Source organism: Oryctolagus cuniculus, chromosome 5 (genome assembly GCF_051225735.1).
Source record: "Oryctolagus cuniculus isolate XC-2025 breed Fujian yellow rabbit chromosome 5, ASM5122573v1, whole genome shotgun sequence".
NCBI classification, from domain to species: Eukaryota; Metazoa; Chordata; class Mammalia; order Lagomorpha; family Leporidae; genus Oryctolagus; species Oryctolagus cuniculus.
The window spans coordinates 169,311,902-169,331,018 of NC_142871.1; the positions used below are offsets into that span (position 1 = coordinate 169,311,902).

Consider the following 19,117-nt stretch of genomic DNA (forward strand, 5'->3'; position numbering starts at 1 on the left):
TGCGTTACTGAGCTCTCGGTACTTGTTGCTGCCTACCGTGTGCTCGGTGCTGTAACCCTCAAGGACTCTCCTGGGTAGTTTTCAGTTACCTTATGGGATGAGTTCAGTTGTTAGCTCTGTTTTACAGAGTAGAAGACATAGGTTTAGAACAGAATTAGTCAACTGGAGCACCAGTATTCAAACACAGGTCTCTGAATGTCGGTACACTTGGCATTCCGCAGATGTAGGCATGAGCTACATGATGACTGCTTCTGGCTGCCGTGGTTGAAAGTCTTAAGTCTTAGAAGGCTGTTGTGCTGATGGTTTCCTGTAGTCTTTCTAACGAGAGTGTCCTTAGTAGCTTATGGTCTGGGCATTGGTTGATACTTGACTGCCAAAAAACCTTCAGAAGTTTGTGTTTAAGAGCCTTTATATTTTGGCATGGAATGTCTACATTTTCATATTTTTAGTTAATGCTTATCTCAATTGGCATTAATGTGTTCTTTCTCATTTAACAGGTACTGTAACTAGATCACCAGTTTGATCCAGAAGGTACAATGTCTCGCGTGCGACAGCCTCCTCTCGTGACAGGCATCTCTCCCAATGAAGGAATACCATGGACGAAGGTCACAATCAGAGGAGAGAACCTGGGCACGGGTCCCACGGACCTGATAGGTAAGGGGTTTAGAGTGGTGAAGGAATAGGACTTGTCTGATAGGTAAGGGTTAGAGTGGTGAAGGGATAGGACGTGTCTGATGGGTAGGGTTAGAGTGGTGAAGGGTGGGACTTGTCTGATGGGTAGGGTTAGAGTGGTGAAGGGTGGGACTTGTCTGATGGGTAGGGTTAGAGTGGTGAAGGGTGGGACTTGTCTGATGGGTAGGGTTAGAGTGGTGAAGGGTGGGACTTGTCTGATGGGTAGGGTTAGAGTGGTGAAGGGTGGGACTTGTCTGATGGGTAGGGTTAGAGTGGTGAAGGGTGGGACTTGTCTGATGGGTGGGGTTAGAGTGGTGAAGGGTGGGACTTGTCTGATGGGTAGGGTTAGAGTGTTGAAGGGTGGGACTTGTCTGATAGGTAGGGTTAGAGTGGTGAAGGGGTGGGACTTGTCTGATGGGTAGGGTTAGAGTGGTGAAGGGATAGGGCTTGTCTGCACAAAGGTGAAAGGAGGACTCGGTTTTCCGTGACGGTCGCTGCGTGCTGTCTGTGCTGTCCCTCCGTGAGTCCCTCGGCAAGTGTCCGCGCCGGAGATTTGCCGTCCTCTCCCGGTGTCCACGCCTCCTACTTCCCCGTCCCTGACACAGCCGCTGAGTCAAGTGCTCCGTGTATGATTTGGGTCTTGTCTTCCTGCTCTTCAGAGCAGGGCTACAGCCCATGTTCAGGTCGCGAGAGGACCTCTCGGCCCTGTCCTGCCTTCTCCCGGTCCTGCCTTCCCCCTGAATACTTGTTTAGAGCAAGCCGAGGCGTAGTTTTCGGGATGAGTTTGTTTTTTTCATCTTTTCTGGCAGAGTGGAATTCAGGGACATCATGCAGGTGGTAGGCGTGGCATAAGTGTTTTTCGACGTTGGCCTACATGCTGTGTTTCCCCCCTTCCATGACATGGATTGCTGCTGGCTTACTTCTTATTTATTTATTTGAAAGGCAGAGTGACACAGACAGACAGACAGACAGACACACAGGTCCTGCATCTGCTGGTTTATTCCCCAGATGTCTGCAACAACTGGGGCTGGGCCAGGGAAAACCAGGAGCCAGGAACTGAGTCCCGGTCCTCCAGGCGGGTGTCAGGGACCCACGTCGTCCTTCGGACGTAACCTGCTGCCTCCCTCGGGTGTGCAGGAGAAAGCACAGCAGGAGCCGAGGTGGGACTGAGACCCCGGCACTCCGGGGGGACGGGGGCATCGTAACTGCTGCGCCAAATGTTTGCCCTGTCTTGGTTCTTGGCATAGCTCGGTGCAGATGTTTCTTTACCCAAGTGGAAAAAATCTCCAGAATGCATGGAAATATATAGATGAAAATTGTGTCCAAAATTTTAACTGGCAGTCACTGAGTGCCAAAACATGACAGTTACTAGTCTGTGTGAATTTTAATCTTGCTTTAGCTTCAGGCATTGCTATTCTTATTTGACTAAGTGTATATTACTTTTGTAAACCTTGCTGGTTCAGCTTTCAACCTGCCTCATATATTGCCAAGAAACCATTTTTTAAAAAAGCAAACTTAGCTTGCTAAATAATTTAAGTGTTTTTAACTCAGATGATATCTACACTGGCCAAGTAAAACACTATAAAAAGTACTTTACTTGGAACTCTACAAGTTACTTTGTAAAAAAATGATGCTATTATGTTTCATGAAGCAGATTTCTTAGCTTTTAGTAACTTAGCAAAAATGCATGTAAGAAGTGAAGAAAGAAGTATTATAATCTTATTTTCTTTTCATAACGTTCAAAAATGATCTGTTAGAATCTGTGTTTCAGTTATGTGTGGATTTTTAATTTTTGGAGTAAAAATATAGGTCCAACTTTAAATCAGAGAAACCTTGAAAATAGGTAGTACTGCATGAATGACCTGCTTGGCCTGTGCGGAGTTTTGTGCTCACTTTGTGGATATCATTCGTGTTTACTTGTGTGAACATGTCCTGAAGGCTTTGCGTGTCTGAAATCTGTTCCCATTTTCAGTTTTAGTCATATGATAATTCCCTAGCAGAGAACTTATATTGGAAGGGAGATTTTTTTTTATATGAAGCTACTATTCGTATTTTTACATCATGCCTTGATGTTTATTGCTGAGTTATTCTCCTTTCAGAAGTGAGGTAATATTTAAAATCATAAGAACTCTTTGATATTATAAAATTAAAAATATTAAATTGTGTATTGATCTATAGTTATATAAAATATCTACTATCTTTAATTAAGCAGGTTATAAATTAAAGCATTTCTCATTCTTTTTTTTAAGTTTTTTTTTTGTTTGTTTGTTTGTTTATTTGAAAGGCAGAGTTACAGAGAGAGAGAGAGAGAGAGAGAGAGAGATCTTCCATCCTTTGGTTCACTACCCAAATGGCCGCAATGGCTGGGACTGGGCCAGGTTGAAGCCAGGAGCCGGGAGCTTATTCGGGGTCTCCCAAGTAGGTGCAGGGGCCCAAACACTTGGACCATCCTCCACTGCTTTCCCAGGCACATCAGCAGGGAGTTGGGTTGGAAGTAGAAGCAGCCGGGTCTCGAACCTCCGCCCATAGAGGATGCCATTGTCACAGGCAGAAACTTAACCTGTCATTCATTTTAAAAATGCACAGGCTGATGTATGCATGCATGAAATTACTTGAGCAAGTATGTGTTGTAGAAGTACTTATCTTGGGGAACTTAAATTTTTGATAACAAAAATTATCAGGAAGGATTTTAAAGACATTCCCATTTCAAAAAATTTTTGAATTATTAATGTATTTAAAAATGTGTCATTACATAGTAAAAATATGAACAGTAAGCTTATTCCTAGAGGCACATTTAAATGCTAATATTAAAAAAAGCAAAGTTGCATAAATGAATGAGTAATAGATGTTTTAGGGGAACACCTAACATTGGTGATTTTAAGCACTGTGGTGTTTCACCTACCAGGGTGCCTGTGTCCATCCTGAAGTCGCTGGGTTCTAGTCCTAGCTCTGCTCCCATTGCACACTTTGGGAGGCGGAAGTGATGACTTGACACGTGGGTGTCAGAGTTGGGTTCCTGACACCCACGTGACAGACCTAGGCTGAGGGTCTGGCTCAGTCCTGGAGACTGTGAGCATTTGGGGAGTGAACAAGTGGTGGGAACACTCTCTCTCTGCCTGTGTCTGTCGTCTGTCTGTCGTTCTCTTTCAGATACATAAATGAAGTAGTTATTTTTATTCCTGTATGATTAGCATAACGTTTTTCACTAAACAAAATGTCGCTTGAATCCCTCTCTCCATTTTTAAAACCAAATTTGGCATTGGTTGAAGTATTCCTGGTATCTGGAAGGAAAAAAAATTCTTACAATTGCCAAACTTGACTGCTAGGCAGTTTACAAAGTTAAATAATTAGAAAAGAAAGTGTGAAGTGTCTGGGTCTGTGCCACACACATTCTGCTTTATTTTTTCCAGAAATATTTATTCCGCTGGTCTCTCACTTGCAGAAATGGAAGAATGCTAGCTGGCCAGCGTGGTGGTCGATGAGCCGGTGTTCATTTTCCCTGGAGAGCCTGCCTTGTTCACATGCATGTCTTAGCACTTCCCTGCTTGCTTATTGCTTGAAGTTTCATTCACGTGGTACTGGAGAGGGTACTGTCGTGGGTGGGACCTGCCGTGAGTGCCAGTTTACTGGAAGAGCAGCACGTAGCGCGGTGAAGTCTCACTAGGAAAATACCAGGGCAGCATGGGTTTCCATCGGCGGGTTCGATGGGCAGATAGGAGAAATGAGCTAGCAGCTGAGGAGTGCCTGAGGACAGTTTACTGAACTCATATCAGATGTCTGCTGTAATCCCGTGTGCGGTTGAACACTTAGAAAAGGATGTGCAGGTTATTTTCAGGAAGATGCAGGAATACAGGCTGTTGTTAGGGGACGGTGTGTGTATGTATATACACACACACACACACACACACACACACACACCATTTACTAACACTCTTTAAACTTCTTTATCCATAACTTACTTTAATCATAGAAGTGTCCCTTCTAAAACTGTGGAGGTAATATGTGATCCTCATTGACTAAACAATCTGGAATGCCCTGACATGGGGACCGTAGTCAGGTATTTTCCAATTCTACGCATGTTTGCCAAAACGTAAAGCCTGAAAGGAGTCTTTAATATCAGAGAAAAAACAAATTAGGAAAAAGATTAATAGAGCAACAGTGTATTTGCAAATCCTGTGGAGTGCCTTCAGTAATGAGTGACCACTGAATGAGAAACACTGCTCTTAGTCGTGCTAGACGCGCTGCGGGCTGTGTCCTTGTTCTCAGCTCCGTTGTGTTTTCAGGCCTGACGATTTGTGGACACAACTGCCTCCTGACGGCCGAGTGGATGTCTGCGAGTAAAATAGTGTGTCGCGTGGGACAAGCCAAGAACGACAAAGGGGACATTATTGTGACAACTAAATCGGGTGGCAAAGGAACCTCAACAGTGTCGTTCAAGCTGCTGAAACCTGAAAAAATAGGTAAAACCTTCTGTGACTTTCTTTCATAGAAGAAACTAAGCATGAGCTTGTCTCTTAACAGGTAGAATAGTGAACTCTCAGGTCTCGTTGGCGTCGTGTGTTTGTTGGGATAGGTGTAGCATGTGGTTCAAATTGGCATTACTTTTTCAAAGGCGGTTCGCCCTGCTAACAGTCAATGAAATATATGGATGTCAATCATGAGTTTTTGGCAAAGTGTGTTCCTTAACGTTTCAATGTACCCCTTTTTTTGCTCTTTATCCTGACTGTAACAACAGCACGTTTAAACTGTCACCCAGTGAAGACTGGCAGAGAAACAGGCTTCTGATCTGGCCACGTGAGCACTGGTGTTATCTCAGTGCCATTCCCTTCATTTTCTCTGTCCTTTGAGGCCCAGGTCTGCCTGTGCCCCCCAGCCTGCACGTCCCTTGTACCCCATCGTACTTCCTGTCTTCCTTTTGTGGCCACTTACTCTTGCCACCTGGATTGGAAGAGGTTTTGAGCTTGCTCTGTGGAGCTGGACTCTGAACTCTAACCGGTGCTTCTACCACAACCAGCCTTCTAATCCAGGCCTCGTTTCTTGGTGGGTCAAAGTGCAGAATCACGTCTCCTGCCTGCTAGCATCAGATGGGGTAGAACCTAGCGTACGGGACTTAGTGTATCCCTTACACAGCAGGTTGGTAGTTTTATTTAATCGTTGGTCTCCTGTGCCTTCTGTGCATGGCTGTTTTCTGGAAGAGGAGTGATGTCAGAGTGGTCCTTGTGCTGCTACGGTTTCAGTAGCTGCTAATTTCTGCACAATGAGGGGATATCGTAGGTGTAGTTGAGCTCAGCCGGTCTTCCCTTCACACGGGAGAGTAAACAGTAGGTCACTCTGTCGCTGTCTGTTTCTGTCTTAGATTGCAGGGTCTTTCTGCAACATTATCCTCCACAAATTCCTGCAGCTTTTTTTTTTTTTTGAAAGGCAGAGTGACAGAGACTGGGAGAGACAGAGAGGGAAAGTTCTTCCATTCTCTGGCTCACTCTCCAAGTGGCTGCAAAGGCCAGGTCAGGGCCAGTCCTAAGCCTGAAGCCTGGAGTTGCATCTGGGTCTCCCACGTGGGTGGCAGGGGCTCAAGTACCTGGGACATCTGCTGCTGCTTTCCCAGGCACTTTGCAGGCTTTGTAAATGTTGGCTTAATCCTCTGGGACCCCAGAACTTTTTTTAAAATGAAAGCTTAAGGAATTTAACGGAAAAATCCAAGTGTGTTATAAACACATGCATTTAAATAGACATTTATACATCGATTCTGGTTTTTCCCCTCTTGTTTAGCATCTTAAGAAACTGAAGTGTGAAATTAAAGCAGCAGGTTTTTTTGTTATTTTTTTTCAGTTTTCTAGAGGACTGTAAAACAATTTTGGTACAATTAAACATCATCTTGTAGCATGATAAAAATGTATGTGAAAGTGAGAATTTTACTGTGAAATATGCAGCCAGAACCTAGTGTCTAGCAGGTTCCCTGAGGGTGGACCGTGGGTGCTGGGGGTCAGGTGGGCTGCAGGTTGCCTGGTACTCAGAGAGCCCTCTTCCAGGACGCCTGGCTGCCTGCCTGCTCTGGTGTCGCGCAGGGTCCTGGGGGCAGCTGTGCCCAGCTGTGTGAGGACCTCAGTCACACAGGCAAGGTGCTGCCTGCAGAGGCTGTGTCTGGTGGACCTGGTCTATGCCCAGTCCGCTTTCCCAGACGACCCCTCAGTTCCACCACTCCTGTACTTGTTGGATGTTTCGTGGATTTACCTCAATGACTCAGCATAATATAGAAACAACATCTATTTCTATCATATAGCATAGTTCTACATCGACGATAGTAAAAAAATGAGAAATAGCAAGGAATATATTATTTATCACAACTTCATGAAAATATGTCAGTGTTTATAGAGAAGAAAATGAAAGGCATTTCTTGAGAGTTTCCAGTAACATTTAAAAAAGATTTGGCTTTCATCTGTGGATAGCTTATGGAAGCTAGGAAAAGAAACTTAAAAGAGTAAATACAAAATCGTTTACATGTAATGATTATTCAGCAGTATCACAGACAAGTTTTTCATTGAACTAATGCTTAATTTGAATATTTTGTCCCTGGATATTTCCTAGCCTTTGCCAAAAGCTTATGAGGTTTTAGAACATTCTCTTGAATAAAAAAAATTATAGGTCATATATTGCATTTTATATGCTAACTTTGCAAACTTTTTTACCAATTTAGTCAGCGATATTTACTAATTGTATAATTACAATTATTGTAATATTTATTATTTGTAAAAAGAACCTTTGTTTTAGCAGAACTTTTTCTCAGCTGCTTAGTTTGTCTTTTGTTTTGAATTACATTGAAACCATAAGCCTAGAATGTTATTTTTGTCTTATTTTATAGACGCTTAGTGTTTTTAAATTAAATCACCAGGCACTTAAATGAAAAGTCTGAATGATTGTACCTTCAGCTCCTTCAGAATAATCTGGATTTTGTGTGTGACGCGGCTTGGAGGAGGCCGTGTGTCTCTTGCTAAGGATGTGCCTCCTCTTCTGTAGGCATCTTGGACCAGTCTGCTGTGTGGGTGGATGAAATGAATTACTACGACATGCGCACTGACAGGAATAAAGGCATTCCTCCCTTATCCCTCCGTCCTGCTAATCCACTTGGCATTGACATTGAAAAGTGAGTACCCTTTTCTTTATGTTTCAGTTGCGGAAAGTTTTCTGCACTCCCTGTCAAGGCAGTTACCTCCAGAAGTGTCCCAGGGAGCACAGCTGAAGACAGCACAGTTATTCCGAGACAGGAGCCAGGCTGAAGCACCCTCACAGCTTCTTTACCTCTTTAGGGTTTTGAGTTTGAATTTTCTGAGTAAGAAATTCTTGAAGTTTTATTAACTAATACTTTTAGTGATGTGAGCATTGGTATGTTGTCTGGAGTTGGCAGGCTTCACTATTTAGACCGTACCTGAAGTCAGAGTAAAATTCAATCTATCCATTTGCTTGATTTTTCTAGAAATATTTTAGAATAATTAGGTTCAACCTGGTCTTTGATTTTGTTTATAATCTCTGCCTATAATACTTACAAAAATCTAGACTTATTTTAATTATGAGATTTTGCCAGGTAAGTGATATCTGTAAGATATTTTGTAACTGAATTTTTTCTTAATCCCTAGTATAGTGCTTTAGTTACTCTTTTTAAAAAAGATTTATGTATTTATTTTAAAGGCAGAGTTACAGAGGGGCAGAGGCAGAAATAGAGGGGGAGGGGGAGTCTTCCATCTGCTGGTTCACGCCCCAAGTAGCCACAAGGGTCGGAGCTGGGTGGATCTGAAGCCAGGAGCCAGGACTTCTGGGTCTCCCACGTGGGAACAGGGGCCCAAGGACTTGGGCCATCTTCCACTGGTTTCCCAGGCCATAGCAGAGAGCTGGATGGGAAGTGGAGCAGCCAGGACTGGAACCAGCACCCATATGGGATGCCGGCACTGCAGGCTGTGGCTTTATCTACTTAGCCACAGCGCTGGCCCCATGCTTTAGATACCTACAGCTCATCTGACATGCTAACTACCAATTCAGTGTTGCTTCTTAAACATGTATCAGAGGTGACCAGTTAGTTCTCGTAATACCTTAATAATCGGAGCTTTCTTTTAGGTTTTCCTAGTGATGAAGAAAATTCTCCACTAGTAGTTCTATATTCAACCTCTCCACCTTGTAATTCAAACAGCAGGCTTCAGCCCCTGGCCGAGAGGGAGGCAGCCTGTTTGTCTTGGGAAGGGATCCTGTGTTGAGAAATTCCTGGGGCTTAGCAGCTTCTGTGAGCTCAGACTGCCCCAGGTGGTGTCTCTGGAGCTTGGGCAGTCTGGTCCCGCTGGAGCTGCTGCATCGGTAAAGCTCCGGGAAGTCTGGGAGGAGCGGTGGCGGCTAGGAATCTGTGAGAGCAGTTTGGCGCCTGCCACTTGGCGGCTGATGGAAGCCCTTTAGGGCCTGCTCAAGGCAGCGTAGAGGGGGCCGGCCACCTGTTCTGCCTTAGCCCACAGGCCAGAGGAGCGCGGGGACTGGTACACATGCTGCGGCAGCCTCAGAACCGGCAGAGTGAGGGTTCAGCCTGCTGCTTGCTCTCGAGAAATTGATCTCCTCGAACACTTTGATATGTTGGCGGACTCCTGTATGACCCCTGCCTATGTCTTCTCTCCCCCCTCCTAGTCCAGGCTGTTGGCATCTTGCTGCAGCCCACGGGGGCCTTGGCCTAGACTGTCCCTGAGCGCACTGTGACCGGGTCTCGGGATACTCCTATGACGGGGACAGGAACAGCAGCAGGGCTCTCTTAAACTGTTCTCCCGCCTTGAGAGGTGGCGAGTTGGGGCTGGAGCCCGACGCCCGCTGTGTGAGGCCAGGCCCGGCAGCGTCCAGCAGGGAGACGGAGGAGCTCACGTCCCTCCCTGTGCCCTGGTGTCCTCCAGCGCAGAACGGAGGACCTGTTGCTTAGGGCTCTTGGGAGGACTCAGTGAGTGGACACAGCAAGTGCCCAGTAGATCTCAGTGATTACCGTGATCCTTTGCTCTTCGTGGATGTGCACCACTCATTGTGTATCACTGACACTTGGGGAGAGAATCTTTTTTTGGTGGTATAAAATTTCAGAGTAATAATGTTACCGGAGAATGGTAGGGTTCTTGTCTTTGTGCAAGAAAGAATTCAGGCGTGAGACAGTAGTGGAAAGTAAAGTAACAAAGTTTATTAGGGAAGGGACATCCACAAGAACAGATGGGCACCTCTCCAGACAGGACCTGAGAGTGTGTGGTCCCTCGGACTGGGTGGGAGGAGCGAGGTTACATGGTTGAGTGGAGAGAGTACACCTGGCCAGGCAGGCGGGCGACTCAGCAGAGAGGCAGAGGGCTGAGCGTGCAGTCCAGTTGAGGCCGGGGGTTTAAGGAGATGGGTCTTTGTCTTCACACATCTCCTCCTGAAACAAAGGATTTTATGGCTGTAAATATTAAGAAGCTCCTATCTGAGTTTTCCCTTGAAGGTATCAGACAGGAGGAAGCCTAGCTGGTGGCATCCTGGGTTCAGAGGAAGGGTGAGCAGGACCCCCTAGAGAATGGGGATCAGAGCAGGGTGTTTGAAATGCAGGTACTGGGCTGCATCTGGGAGACTGTGGAAGATTTGTCAGGCAGAAGGGGCAGGGACCTCCACCTGGCAGGTTATCAGGTAGAAGGGGGCAGGGCAGAATGTGAATACCGGGCTGCCCCTGAAATATTGTCAGCAGATGCATGTGCTGGACATAGATGTCTTCTCTTTAGGCCTTTATGTCACACACACAGAAGCTCATATCTGACTTCCTACCTAACAATGAATGGCAGTAAAATCTTGAAATGGTGTGTGCTTTCTTCGAGAAGTACTGAAACGGGGCAGCATTAATACATCTCTCCTTCAGGCTGTCGCTTACGTTTCAGCAGTGTTTGCTCAGCTGGGGACTAATGTCAGGATAACTTTTGAAAAAGGGAAGATACCATGACTCTTAAACACAAAATGAGCAAATATCAGCTTTCTGGAAATTCATTCCCTAGTGAGAGAACTGGTAAGATGTGAACAGCAGCCCAGAGGGAAGTGAGAATGCGGAGTACAGAGCTGGCCCCGTCCGCAGCTGCGTGCTGCCTGCCTGCGATCTGTGGGCAGGAACCCCTCGCGTCACCCCTGGCATCCCACAGCCCCCTTCTCTCTCTGCAGTCGAGGCAGAGGAGCTACTGAGAGAGAAACACAGGGATCCCAGGAGAACTGGAGAGTAGCAGGAGGTCCCGCTGGACAAGGAAGGAGCACTCAGGAGTCTCTATCCATCTAAGCGAGGAAGATGCCAGGAAGCAAGTCCTGAAAGATAAAAGTGGGAGGAGATCCTGTAAAAACCGAGAGAAGAGGATGCTTTGGGCCAGAAACATGGTTTTCCAAATTCCTTTTCAGAAAAATTTTATGTTTAAGATACTATCAAGAAAGCTGGAGCCGGCGCCGTGGCTCAATAGGCTAATCCTCCACCTTGCGGCGCCGGCACACCGGGTTCTAGTCCCGGTTGGGGCGCCGGATTCTGTCCCGGTTGCCCCTCTTCCAGGCCAGCTCTCTGCTATGGCCAGGGAGTGCAGTGGAGGATGGCCCAGGTGCTTGGGCCCTGCACCCCATGGGAGACCAGGAAAAGCACCTGGCTCCTGGCTCCTGCCAGGATCAGCGCGGTGCGCCGGCTGCAGCGGCGGCCATTGGAGGGTGAACCAACGGCAAAAGGAAGACCTTTCTCTCTCTGTCTCTCTCTCACTGTCCACTCTGCCTGTCAAAAAAAAAAAAAAAAAAAAAAAAAAAAAAAAAAAGAAAGCTGCATTTATTTTATTGGATTCTTTGAGCTCAAATTGGGAAATCTTATTTCAGAGACGGAAAAGGAAAGGAATGGCAAATGGTAAAATATTGGTGTAGGTTTTATTTCCCTGAGTCACTCACTGTTTTGCTAGCATATTTGAGAAGAGAATGTGTGTGTGTGTGTGCAACCCGCAGCAGTTGGGCCTGGCTAGGGTCAAGGCTGGGAGCCAGGAGCTCAGTGCAGGGACCCTCCCAGGGTCTGCATCAGCAGGAAGCTGGAGTCAGGGTGGGGCAGGGCACTCTGCTGTGGGACACCACTAGGCCACGTGCCCTCCCTCAGCTTGAATTAAGGTGAAAGTTTTGCATTGAAGTTGAAACCCTCAGTTCTTTCATTTCTCTTCACTGATGCCACTTGGGGGCTTCCTTTGTCATGGAAAGCGGGTTTCTTACAGCTTCAGCAATGGTGTTGTGGTCCAGCTGGTCCAGCACCACATCCCCTGTGGGAGTGCTGGGTGAAGTACTGTGCCTTTAAAGGCAGCGCAAGATGCCCCAGGTATTGGGGTCCCTGCCACCCACTTGGGAGGCCAGGATGTAGTTCCCTACTCCTGGCTTTGGCCTGGCCCAGCCCTAGCTGTGCTGGTCATTTGAGGGAAGTGAGCTGACAGAAGGTCAGTCTCCCATTTTTCTCTCTCTACCTCTCTCTGCCTGTCCCACCCCCCCTCCCAACTCCCCACCCCCATTGCTCTGTTTTTCAAATAAGTACATCTTTTTTAAAAAAGTCTATGGAGAAGGAATATTAGGATTTTACTATTATTTGATCATTGAAATGTGTTAATTAAGAAGTTTTGAAGAATTGGGAGCCCTTGTTGTGAGCTATTCAACTGTGGTCCTGATGAGTTACCAGATTAAAGCGGTCAGGCCGCCTTGGCAGACGCACCAGCTCCTGGAGCCTGCAGTTGGGAATGTTTATGGAAAGTCCCTCCAGCTGACCGCCCCCTGTACCAAGTGGAACAGTGCGGGGCCTCCAGTGTGGTGGCCAGTTCATCTGAATATGAAAAAGCAAGCGAGAGTAACACAATCTAGTTTCTTCTTCTCTTCGGTGTGAGTCAGAGTTTAATGAATATTTTATTGGTGGACCCAGCACGCATGCTGTCATCTTTCATCCCACAAGTTTAACAACTGGCATTTTAAAGGCCACCGGTGACTGTTAAAGTCCTTCATACTCCTGAGTTTCTAACTGATGTTTTTGCACACATGGTGGCATGATACTTGTAAAAATGTTACTAATTGCTCAGAAAAAAATAACCTTGCTTTGAATTGAGACTGGAGTTTTCTTGTAAAAGGTCTGTATTCCTGATTTATTATGTCGATTGTCACAAATGTGTATATAGTTGTTTGCATGCCTTTGATTGTAATGAAGACAAACTATTTAAACTGAGAAAGAAGGTAAAAACAGGTTCATACTGTGTGGAAATCTTTACTAGGTTTTTCTCACAGGAGATTATTTCTAAGTAATATAGGAGAGATGTTACATGTGTGGGAGAAGGGGCAGAAACACAGAGCTTTGCCCTTGGTTGTCTATGATTCCCAACTTGTTGTGGGTGAATTACTCCCTGGGAATGTACACTGTCTACAGTGGCCAGTTAATGTACTACTAATATCTGTTTTGTTCTTCCCGAGTTTTATGAACAATGCAAACCTGACGTTTTTCTCAGCAGTTTGAATTTCTAAGAGAAAGAAATGGTGACCAGTCTTTTCACTACATTTTAAGAAAGGAAGTATGACAGCAAAATAATTCTTAGCAGGAGTGTAGCAGAGATAAGTGTTGGACTTTCTTGAAAAATAGATTTGTGGGATATGATAGTGCCTAACTTCAGACACTGTCAGACCAAAAAAAAAAAAAAAAAGAATCCATCAGAACATACAACATGTAACACAGCAGTGTAGACAGTGTTGCTGGGCCTTCAAGCCTGAAAACAGCGTCACATGCACAAGAGAGCTACACAGACCCACTTTGACTGGTTTAACCCTGTTTCCCTCTGTCTGTGCCACAGACCAAGAGTAAGGGACTGCGAACTACGGCCCGGCCTGCCGGGTGTGGTGCGGCTCGGGTCTTCTCACGCCGGGGTTGGTTTCTCTTGAACCAAGCTTCACCACTGCATACCCTTCTCACAGGACAGGTGAAGGCTCGTGTGTCACGGCCACTCCGGCTGCGTGCCCGGCCCTTGCTCCCGGGCTGGGGCTCACCACGTCTTCAGAAGGTTGAAATCTTAGCTTACACTGCCATCTAATGGAAATGGGATTTTTGGGGGGTGGGCGTAGTCAGCAGCTCCGTGATGACAGTTTTGCACGAGTCTCCGTGGAAGTTGTGTGCTGCGTTCCCGCTGACTCCGTGCTGGTAGGTTTCAAATGAAGGCTTAGTTTGAATTATCACTTTATCTTGCTTCTATTGACTTGTTGAGCCAGCATTTCACGGGGTAGGTTAGAGTACAAAATCAGTTTTTTTTTGTACAAACACTTGGGTTTTGACTATCCATTTGACTATTGATAGTATTAATTCCTATTATTAAGATCATTAGTCTTTGTTTTCCATTCTAAATCAACTCTTCCTTTCACTGCCTTTCTACATTTTTGTCTTACAGATTTGTATTGCATTTTCCTTTTACATCTAAGATTCTCTGGTTCTTTGTGTGACAGTAGATCAGCTACTTACACGTAACCTCTTTCAGGCCACTTCCTCATCTGCAATATGGAAATATTTAACATTTGTTGTTATGAGAATCAATAGAAGGATATTTATGAAAATAGTCTGTATTGTGGATGTATATGCACACAGTATATAAGTACAAAGAAGAAAAGTAACAGCAAATAGCATTTTTGAGTGTTTATTGTGTGCAGAGACTGCTAATTTTTCCACATTCTCTATTTTAATCCTCAGAGTGTTCCTAAGAGGAAGAAAATATGGTGCTGTTATCTCAGACCCTCCCCGGGGTCCTACAGACAGACTGAGCACACGTTGAGTGGAGCCCAGCCTGCTCTCGCCCAGTGCTTGCCGCAGCCACCTCCCAGGGCAGTGCTGAGATGCGTTGTCCTCTGTCCTCTGCAGCGTGGTTGGCTCCTGGGCATTGTCTTTCATTTCCCCCGCTGCCCCAGATCGTCTGTTTCACATTTTTGAGGTGTTTCCATGAAAGATCACAATATTTGGATGGGTATCTTGGATTGAATCAGTAACAGAAAATGAAAGTTCTTTTGACTGAAATGAGAAGAGACTTTTCTCTTAATGTGCAGGGTCTGCAGAGGGTGGACCAGCACAGGTGACCCAGTGACTCGGTCACGTCGCCAGGGTGTGAGGCAATGGCTTTGCTGTTCTGCTCCCCTTCGTTCGGCTTTCACAGTTCCTGGGGTGGCAGACAGGATGCGGTGCAGAGGCGGGAGGTGCTGTCACTAGCTCCCCTTGGAAGCATGGAGACCTTTCCCAGAAGTGCTCCAGCAAATCTTCAGCAGTCCTCACTGGTCGGGACAGGACTGTCCGTTAGAGCTGCTGGGCGTGCTGGGCGTGCTGGCCTCCTCTTGGGCTCTGCCCAGTGAGGGCGGGAGTGCTGAGCTCTGGGATTCTGCCAGCCGAGGGGGCACAGGGTCGCGTCACCAGCCTTCAGCTTCTGCTAAAACCGTGGTATGCGGTCCAGAGATGCGTTGTGTGGTTTCCAGGGTATTATTTGACATCTCTGTTAGAATCTTGCCATTTTTTCCAAGGTTTATTTATTTGAAAGTCAGAGTTACAGAGAAGGAGAAACAGAGATCTTCCGTCCACTAGCTCACTGCCCAGATGGCCTCAATGGCCAGGGCTGTGCCAGACCGAAGCCAGGAGCCAGGAGCTTCATCTGGGTCTCCCACGTGGGTGCAGGAGCCCAAACAGTTGGGCCATCTTCTGCTTTTCCCAGGCCACCAGCAGGGAGCTGGATGGGAAGTAGGGTAGCTGGGACACGAACTGGCATCGCAGTTGGTGGCTTTTCCTGCTACACCACAGTGCCAACCCCGGGATTTTGCCCTCCTGAAGATACTTTCTTATTCTTGTAAGTCTGATTCCTGGACTAGGTCTCAGCTCTTTCTTCTGCTTTAGATAGAATTAAGATTGGTAGGAGAGTTTGAGTGTCTTCAGTCCCAGGGCTGCTTGTGAGGATCTGGGGAATCGGAGGTGAGACTCTGACCAAGAGCTCCCGTGCTTCTCAGACTCTGCTTGGCCGTTCAGCTGCCTGAAGGAGCCACACACGTGTGGGGGATGCGACACGGGTAGGTGTGTCCATGCCTCGGACCTCAGCGGCAGCCCCTGGCAGGAGCGCGAGGCTTCCTCGCCATTCCTGCTCACAGCAGCACCTCGCTTCAGGGTTTGCCAGCCCCCCTCTGACCCTAGCCTTGCTGGTGGCACGGTGTGGTGTGCACATGATGGAGGGCATGAGGGTGGTGAGCCTGCGCACTCCTCCCGCTCCATACCCGTGGGCTCTGGTCACTTCTCTTCACCTCCAGAGAATGTGGCATGGAGGAGTGGGGCGTGGGGATTTGTCACAGCTGTCCTAGAGCCCTCACCAGGGTCGGAACCTTGTCTGTGATAGAGTGAGGTCCACTTGGATTTGTAAAAGCAACCGTTCAGTAGTCATGAGTGTGCTACTCAAGCGTCAGGACCAGGTGAGTTGTGCATTCTGAGGACAGAGCTCTCCCCTGGGAGCTCTCAGCACCCCAGTGCCAGCATCTCGACCGTCCAGCGCGTGTCCTTTGTAGGTGCCCGTCCAGCCCATCTGTTTTAAGCCAGATGTGGCTGAATGGCTTAGCTGGCTGTGTCGTCCTGGCCATTTTGCCCTGGCATACGGCGCTGTCCTTTTTGAGTTTTACGGTGCATCTTAGGCAAGTGCGCTTTTTTCCGCTGTCATTTTTGTCATGGGACCCTCACCCAGTTTAACCTTTCAGTGTTCTCTGAGTTTGGAGACGGTTCTTGGGAGAGGAGGGTCTCCCGCCACTGAGTGACTGGCAGAGGTTTGTTGGCAGGTTTCCTGGATACCAGGTGGCTGCAGTGCTTGGGCAGTGGGGATTATGTAACTTTCTGAGTAAGTGAAGGGTGAGGCAGCGTGGAGCCCCAGCGTGCGGAAGCAAGGCTGAGAAAGCAGGAGTCTGCCTGGCCCCGGGTTCTTCTCCCTCATGTTCAGCTGGCCGTGGCCATGCTGGTCCTTCCAGCCGCGTGTAGACAAAGGCACACGGTCCCTTGTACGGCCAGCTGGAGTGGGACTGGAGAGTGAGCCCAGGGCACGCCGGAAGGAAGGCCTCTGGGGGTACTTAGCTGGGGCTCAGCGCGCTGGGGCTCAACCAAAGCCTTTCTGTTCATTTGTTACGTTCCCCCAAAGCTGTAGCTTAGAAGCACAGTGCACCAAGAAATAAAATGAGAAAAACTCCCAGAGATGACAGGGTTTTCTTAACTCAGTGAAGTCTGAGAACCAGCATGAAGAATCCAAACCAAAACAAACTTCTAAAAACGCGAAGTGCTCCACCTCGCTGTCAGAGACTGCTGGCTGGTGAAATCATCAAAGAGATTCTGACCGGGGAGCTAGCTTTTGGAGCTAGCCAGGAGCAGGGTCGGCTTGGTCTCGGACTGCACTGAACCGAGGGGCTTCCAGTCCTCCCAACATCTCGTTTCAGCCTCTCCTCTGCTGTCCCAGTTTTCAACAGGACTCTCTCCCCTGGTTGAAAGGAGAGCCTTTTATTTTATTTTATTTATTGATTTTGTAGAGATTTACTTATTTATTTGAAAGGTAAAATGACAGAGAGGCAGAGGCAGAGAAACAGAGAGAAAGGTCTTCTAAACACTGGTTCACCTGGTTTGGGTCGATCCAAAGCCAGGAGCCAGGAGCTTCTTCCAGGTCAGCCACGTGAGTGCAGGGGCCCAAGGACTTGGACCGTCTCCTGCTGCTTTCCCAGGGGCATCAGGAGGAAGCTAGATTGGAATTGAAGTAGCCAGGACTCCCACTGGTGCCTACACCACAAGGCTGTCCCCTCTTCCCATTTTTTAACATTTTATTTTCCTATTTAAAGTTTTGGCGATAACATTTTCATTTACAAAGACATAGTGCTCCACTAAATAAATGAGTTCAACAGATAAAAACTAAAGAGGCTGTAGTGCAGCAGAAATATGGGTGAGGGCTATAAACAGTCATGAAATGAAAAGATGTCTGCGCCACTCACATATGCTCAGTGTTAAAGCTTATCAGTTGTTGGTCTTAGCTGGGGCATGGGAAGGAAAGTGGTGCCCCTGGTAAGGATGCATTGTTTTTGTTTTTTCAAAGATTTATTTATTTATTTGAAAGGCAGAGTTACAGAAAGGCAGGGGCAGAGAGAGAGAGAGGTCTTCTATCTGCTGGTTCACTCCTGAAATGGCTGTAACAGCTGGAGCTGCGCTGATCCGAAACCGGGAGCAGGAGCCTTTTCCGGGTCTCCCACATGGGTGCAGGAGCCCAAGGACTAGGGCCATCTTGTACTGCTTTCCCAGGCCGTAGCAGAGAGCTGGATCTGAACAGGAGCAGCCCTGGGGAAGCCTCTGTGTCACACAGCTCCTCACAGTTGGCAAGGAGGATAATTCAGCAGTGACCAACAGTGTTTTGATGACATGTTTTACTCATTACTCTGAAGCAGGATATTAAAATGTACCTTATTATAACTTAATGTCCAGCGCCCATATGGTATGCCGACACTGCAGGTGGTGGCTTTACCTGCTGCGCCACAGCGCCGGCCCCAGGATACCTTCTTGACTTCGGGCTGTGCTGCCTACTTACCGACGGAGCCTGTGCTTGTGAGGGTTGAGTATCCCAAATCCAAGAATCCAATCTAAAATGTTCAAAAATCTGAAACTTGTTGAGCACTGACGTGTTGTCGCAGTGCCATGTACAGAGTTACAGTTGCCCTCAGACTAGGTTATCAAGTGCATGTGAAACATAAATGAATCTTGTATGGAGATTGGGCCCCTCCCCCAAGAAGCAGAAGGAATCTGAACCCTTCCGACGCCACACATGTGGAGGTGCTCACTGTGTGCTGCCGGGGCCGCAAGGCTCCGGGGGGGGAGGGCAGGGAAGGCATGGGGCCTCCGCGTTCCTCCTGCGGTAGACGTCTGCCCACCGCTGAATGAGTCTGCAAGATACTAGGCTGCTGAACAGCATCATGTGCTGTGTGCAGCCCCCGGTTAGGCTTGGCTGGTTATCCAGGTTTGCCTCAGAAAGGACAGCGGGCTGGAAGAACAATGGGAGCAGAGGGGCGCGGACTGGAAAGCGTAGTGGCCTTGGGCTGCTGAAGCTGTAGGGTTGAGGAGTAGAGAGACAGGGAGTCCTGAGGGAGAAGCAGGTCTGCTCTGGGGGCGCTTGGCTTGGGGTTCGGACTTCACGCAGCGCCCGGGCTGCGGGGCCAGCAGCGCACGCTGTGTGCTTGTGAGGCCTGCCGGCAGGGCGGCCATGGTGCTTACACTTTTAGACACATCTGGGGTCCCCCTGTGCCCTGACCCATGGTAGATACTCAGTGTTTGGACCCATAAGACAGTCAATTTACTAAAAATTGATCTTGTTTTTAAAGATTATTTATTTATTTGAAAGGTTACATAGAAGAGAGGAGGCAGAGAAAGAGAGAG

At 47.4% G+C, this 19,117-nt stretch overlaps 1 protein-coding gene across 21 annotated transcripts in view; it reads left to right on the forward strand.

Annotated features, from left to right (window-relative positions):
• Positions 1-19,117, forward strand: part of EXOC2 (exocyst complex component 2) — a 248,073-nt gene that overhangs the window by 47,436 nt on the left and 181,520 nt on the right. For 20 of the 21 annotated variants that reach the window (XR_016234397.1, XR_016234395.1, XR_016234396.1 and 17 more), the window contains 3 exons: positions 498-654; positions 4,956-5,132; positions 7,687-7,813. Coding sequence is in view for 15 of the 21 variants with exons in the window: in XM_089333481.1 (XP_089189607.1) it covers positions 537-654; positions 4,956-5,132; positions 7,687-7,813 (422 nt within the window). In the remaining 6 variants the exon portion in view is untranslated. Of the gene's footprint in view, positions 1-497; positions 655-4,955; positions 5,133-7,686; positions 7,814-19,117 lie in introns of those variants that run through there. The other variant, XM_089333494.1, reaches the window with a different exon arrangement.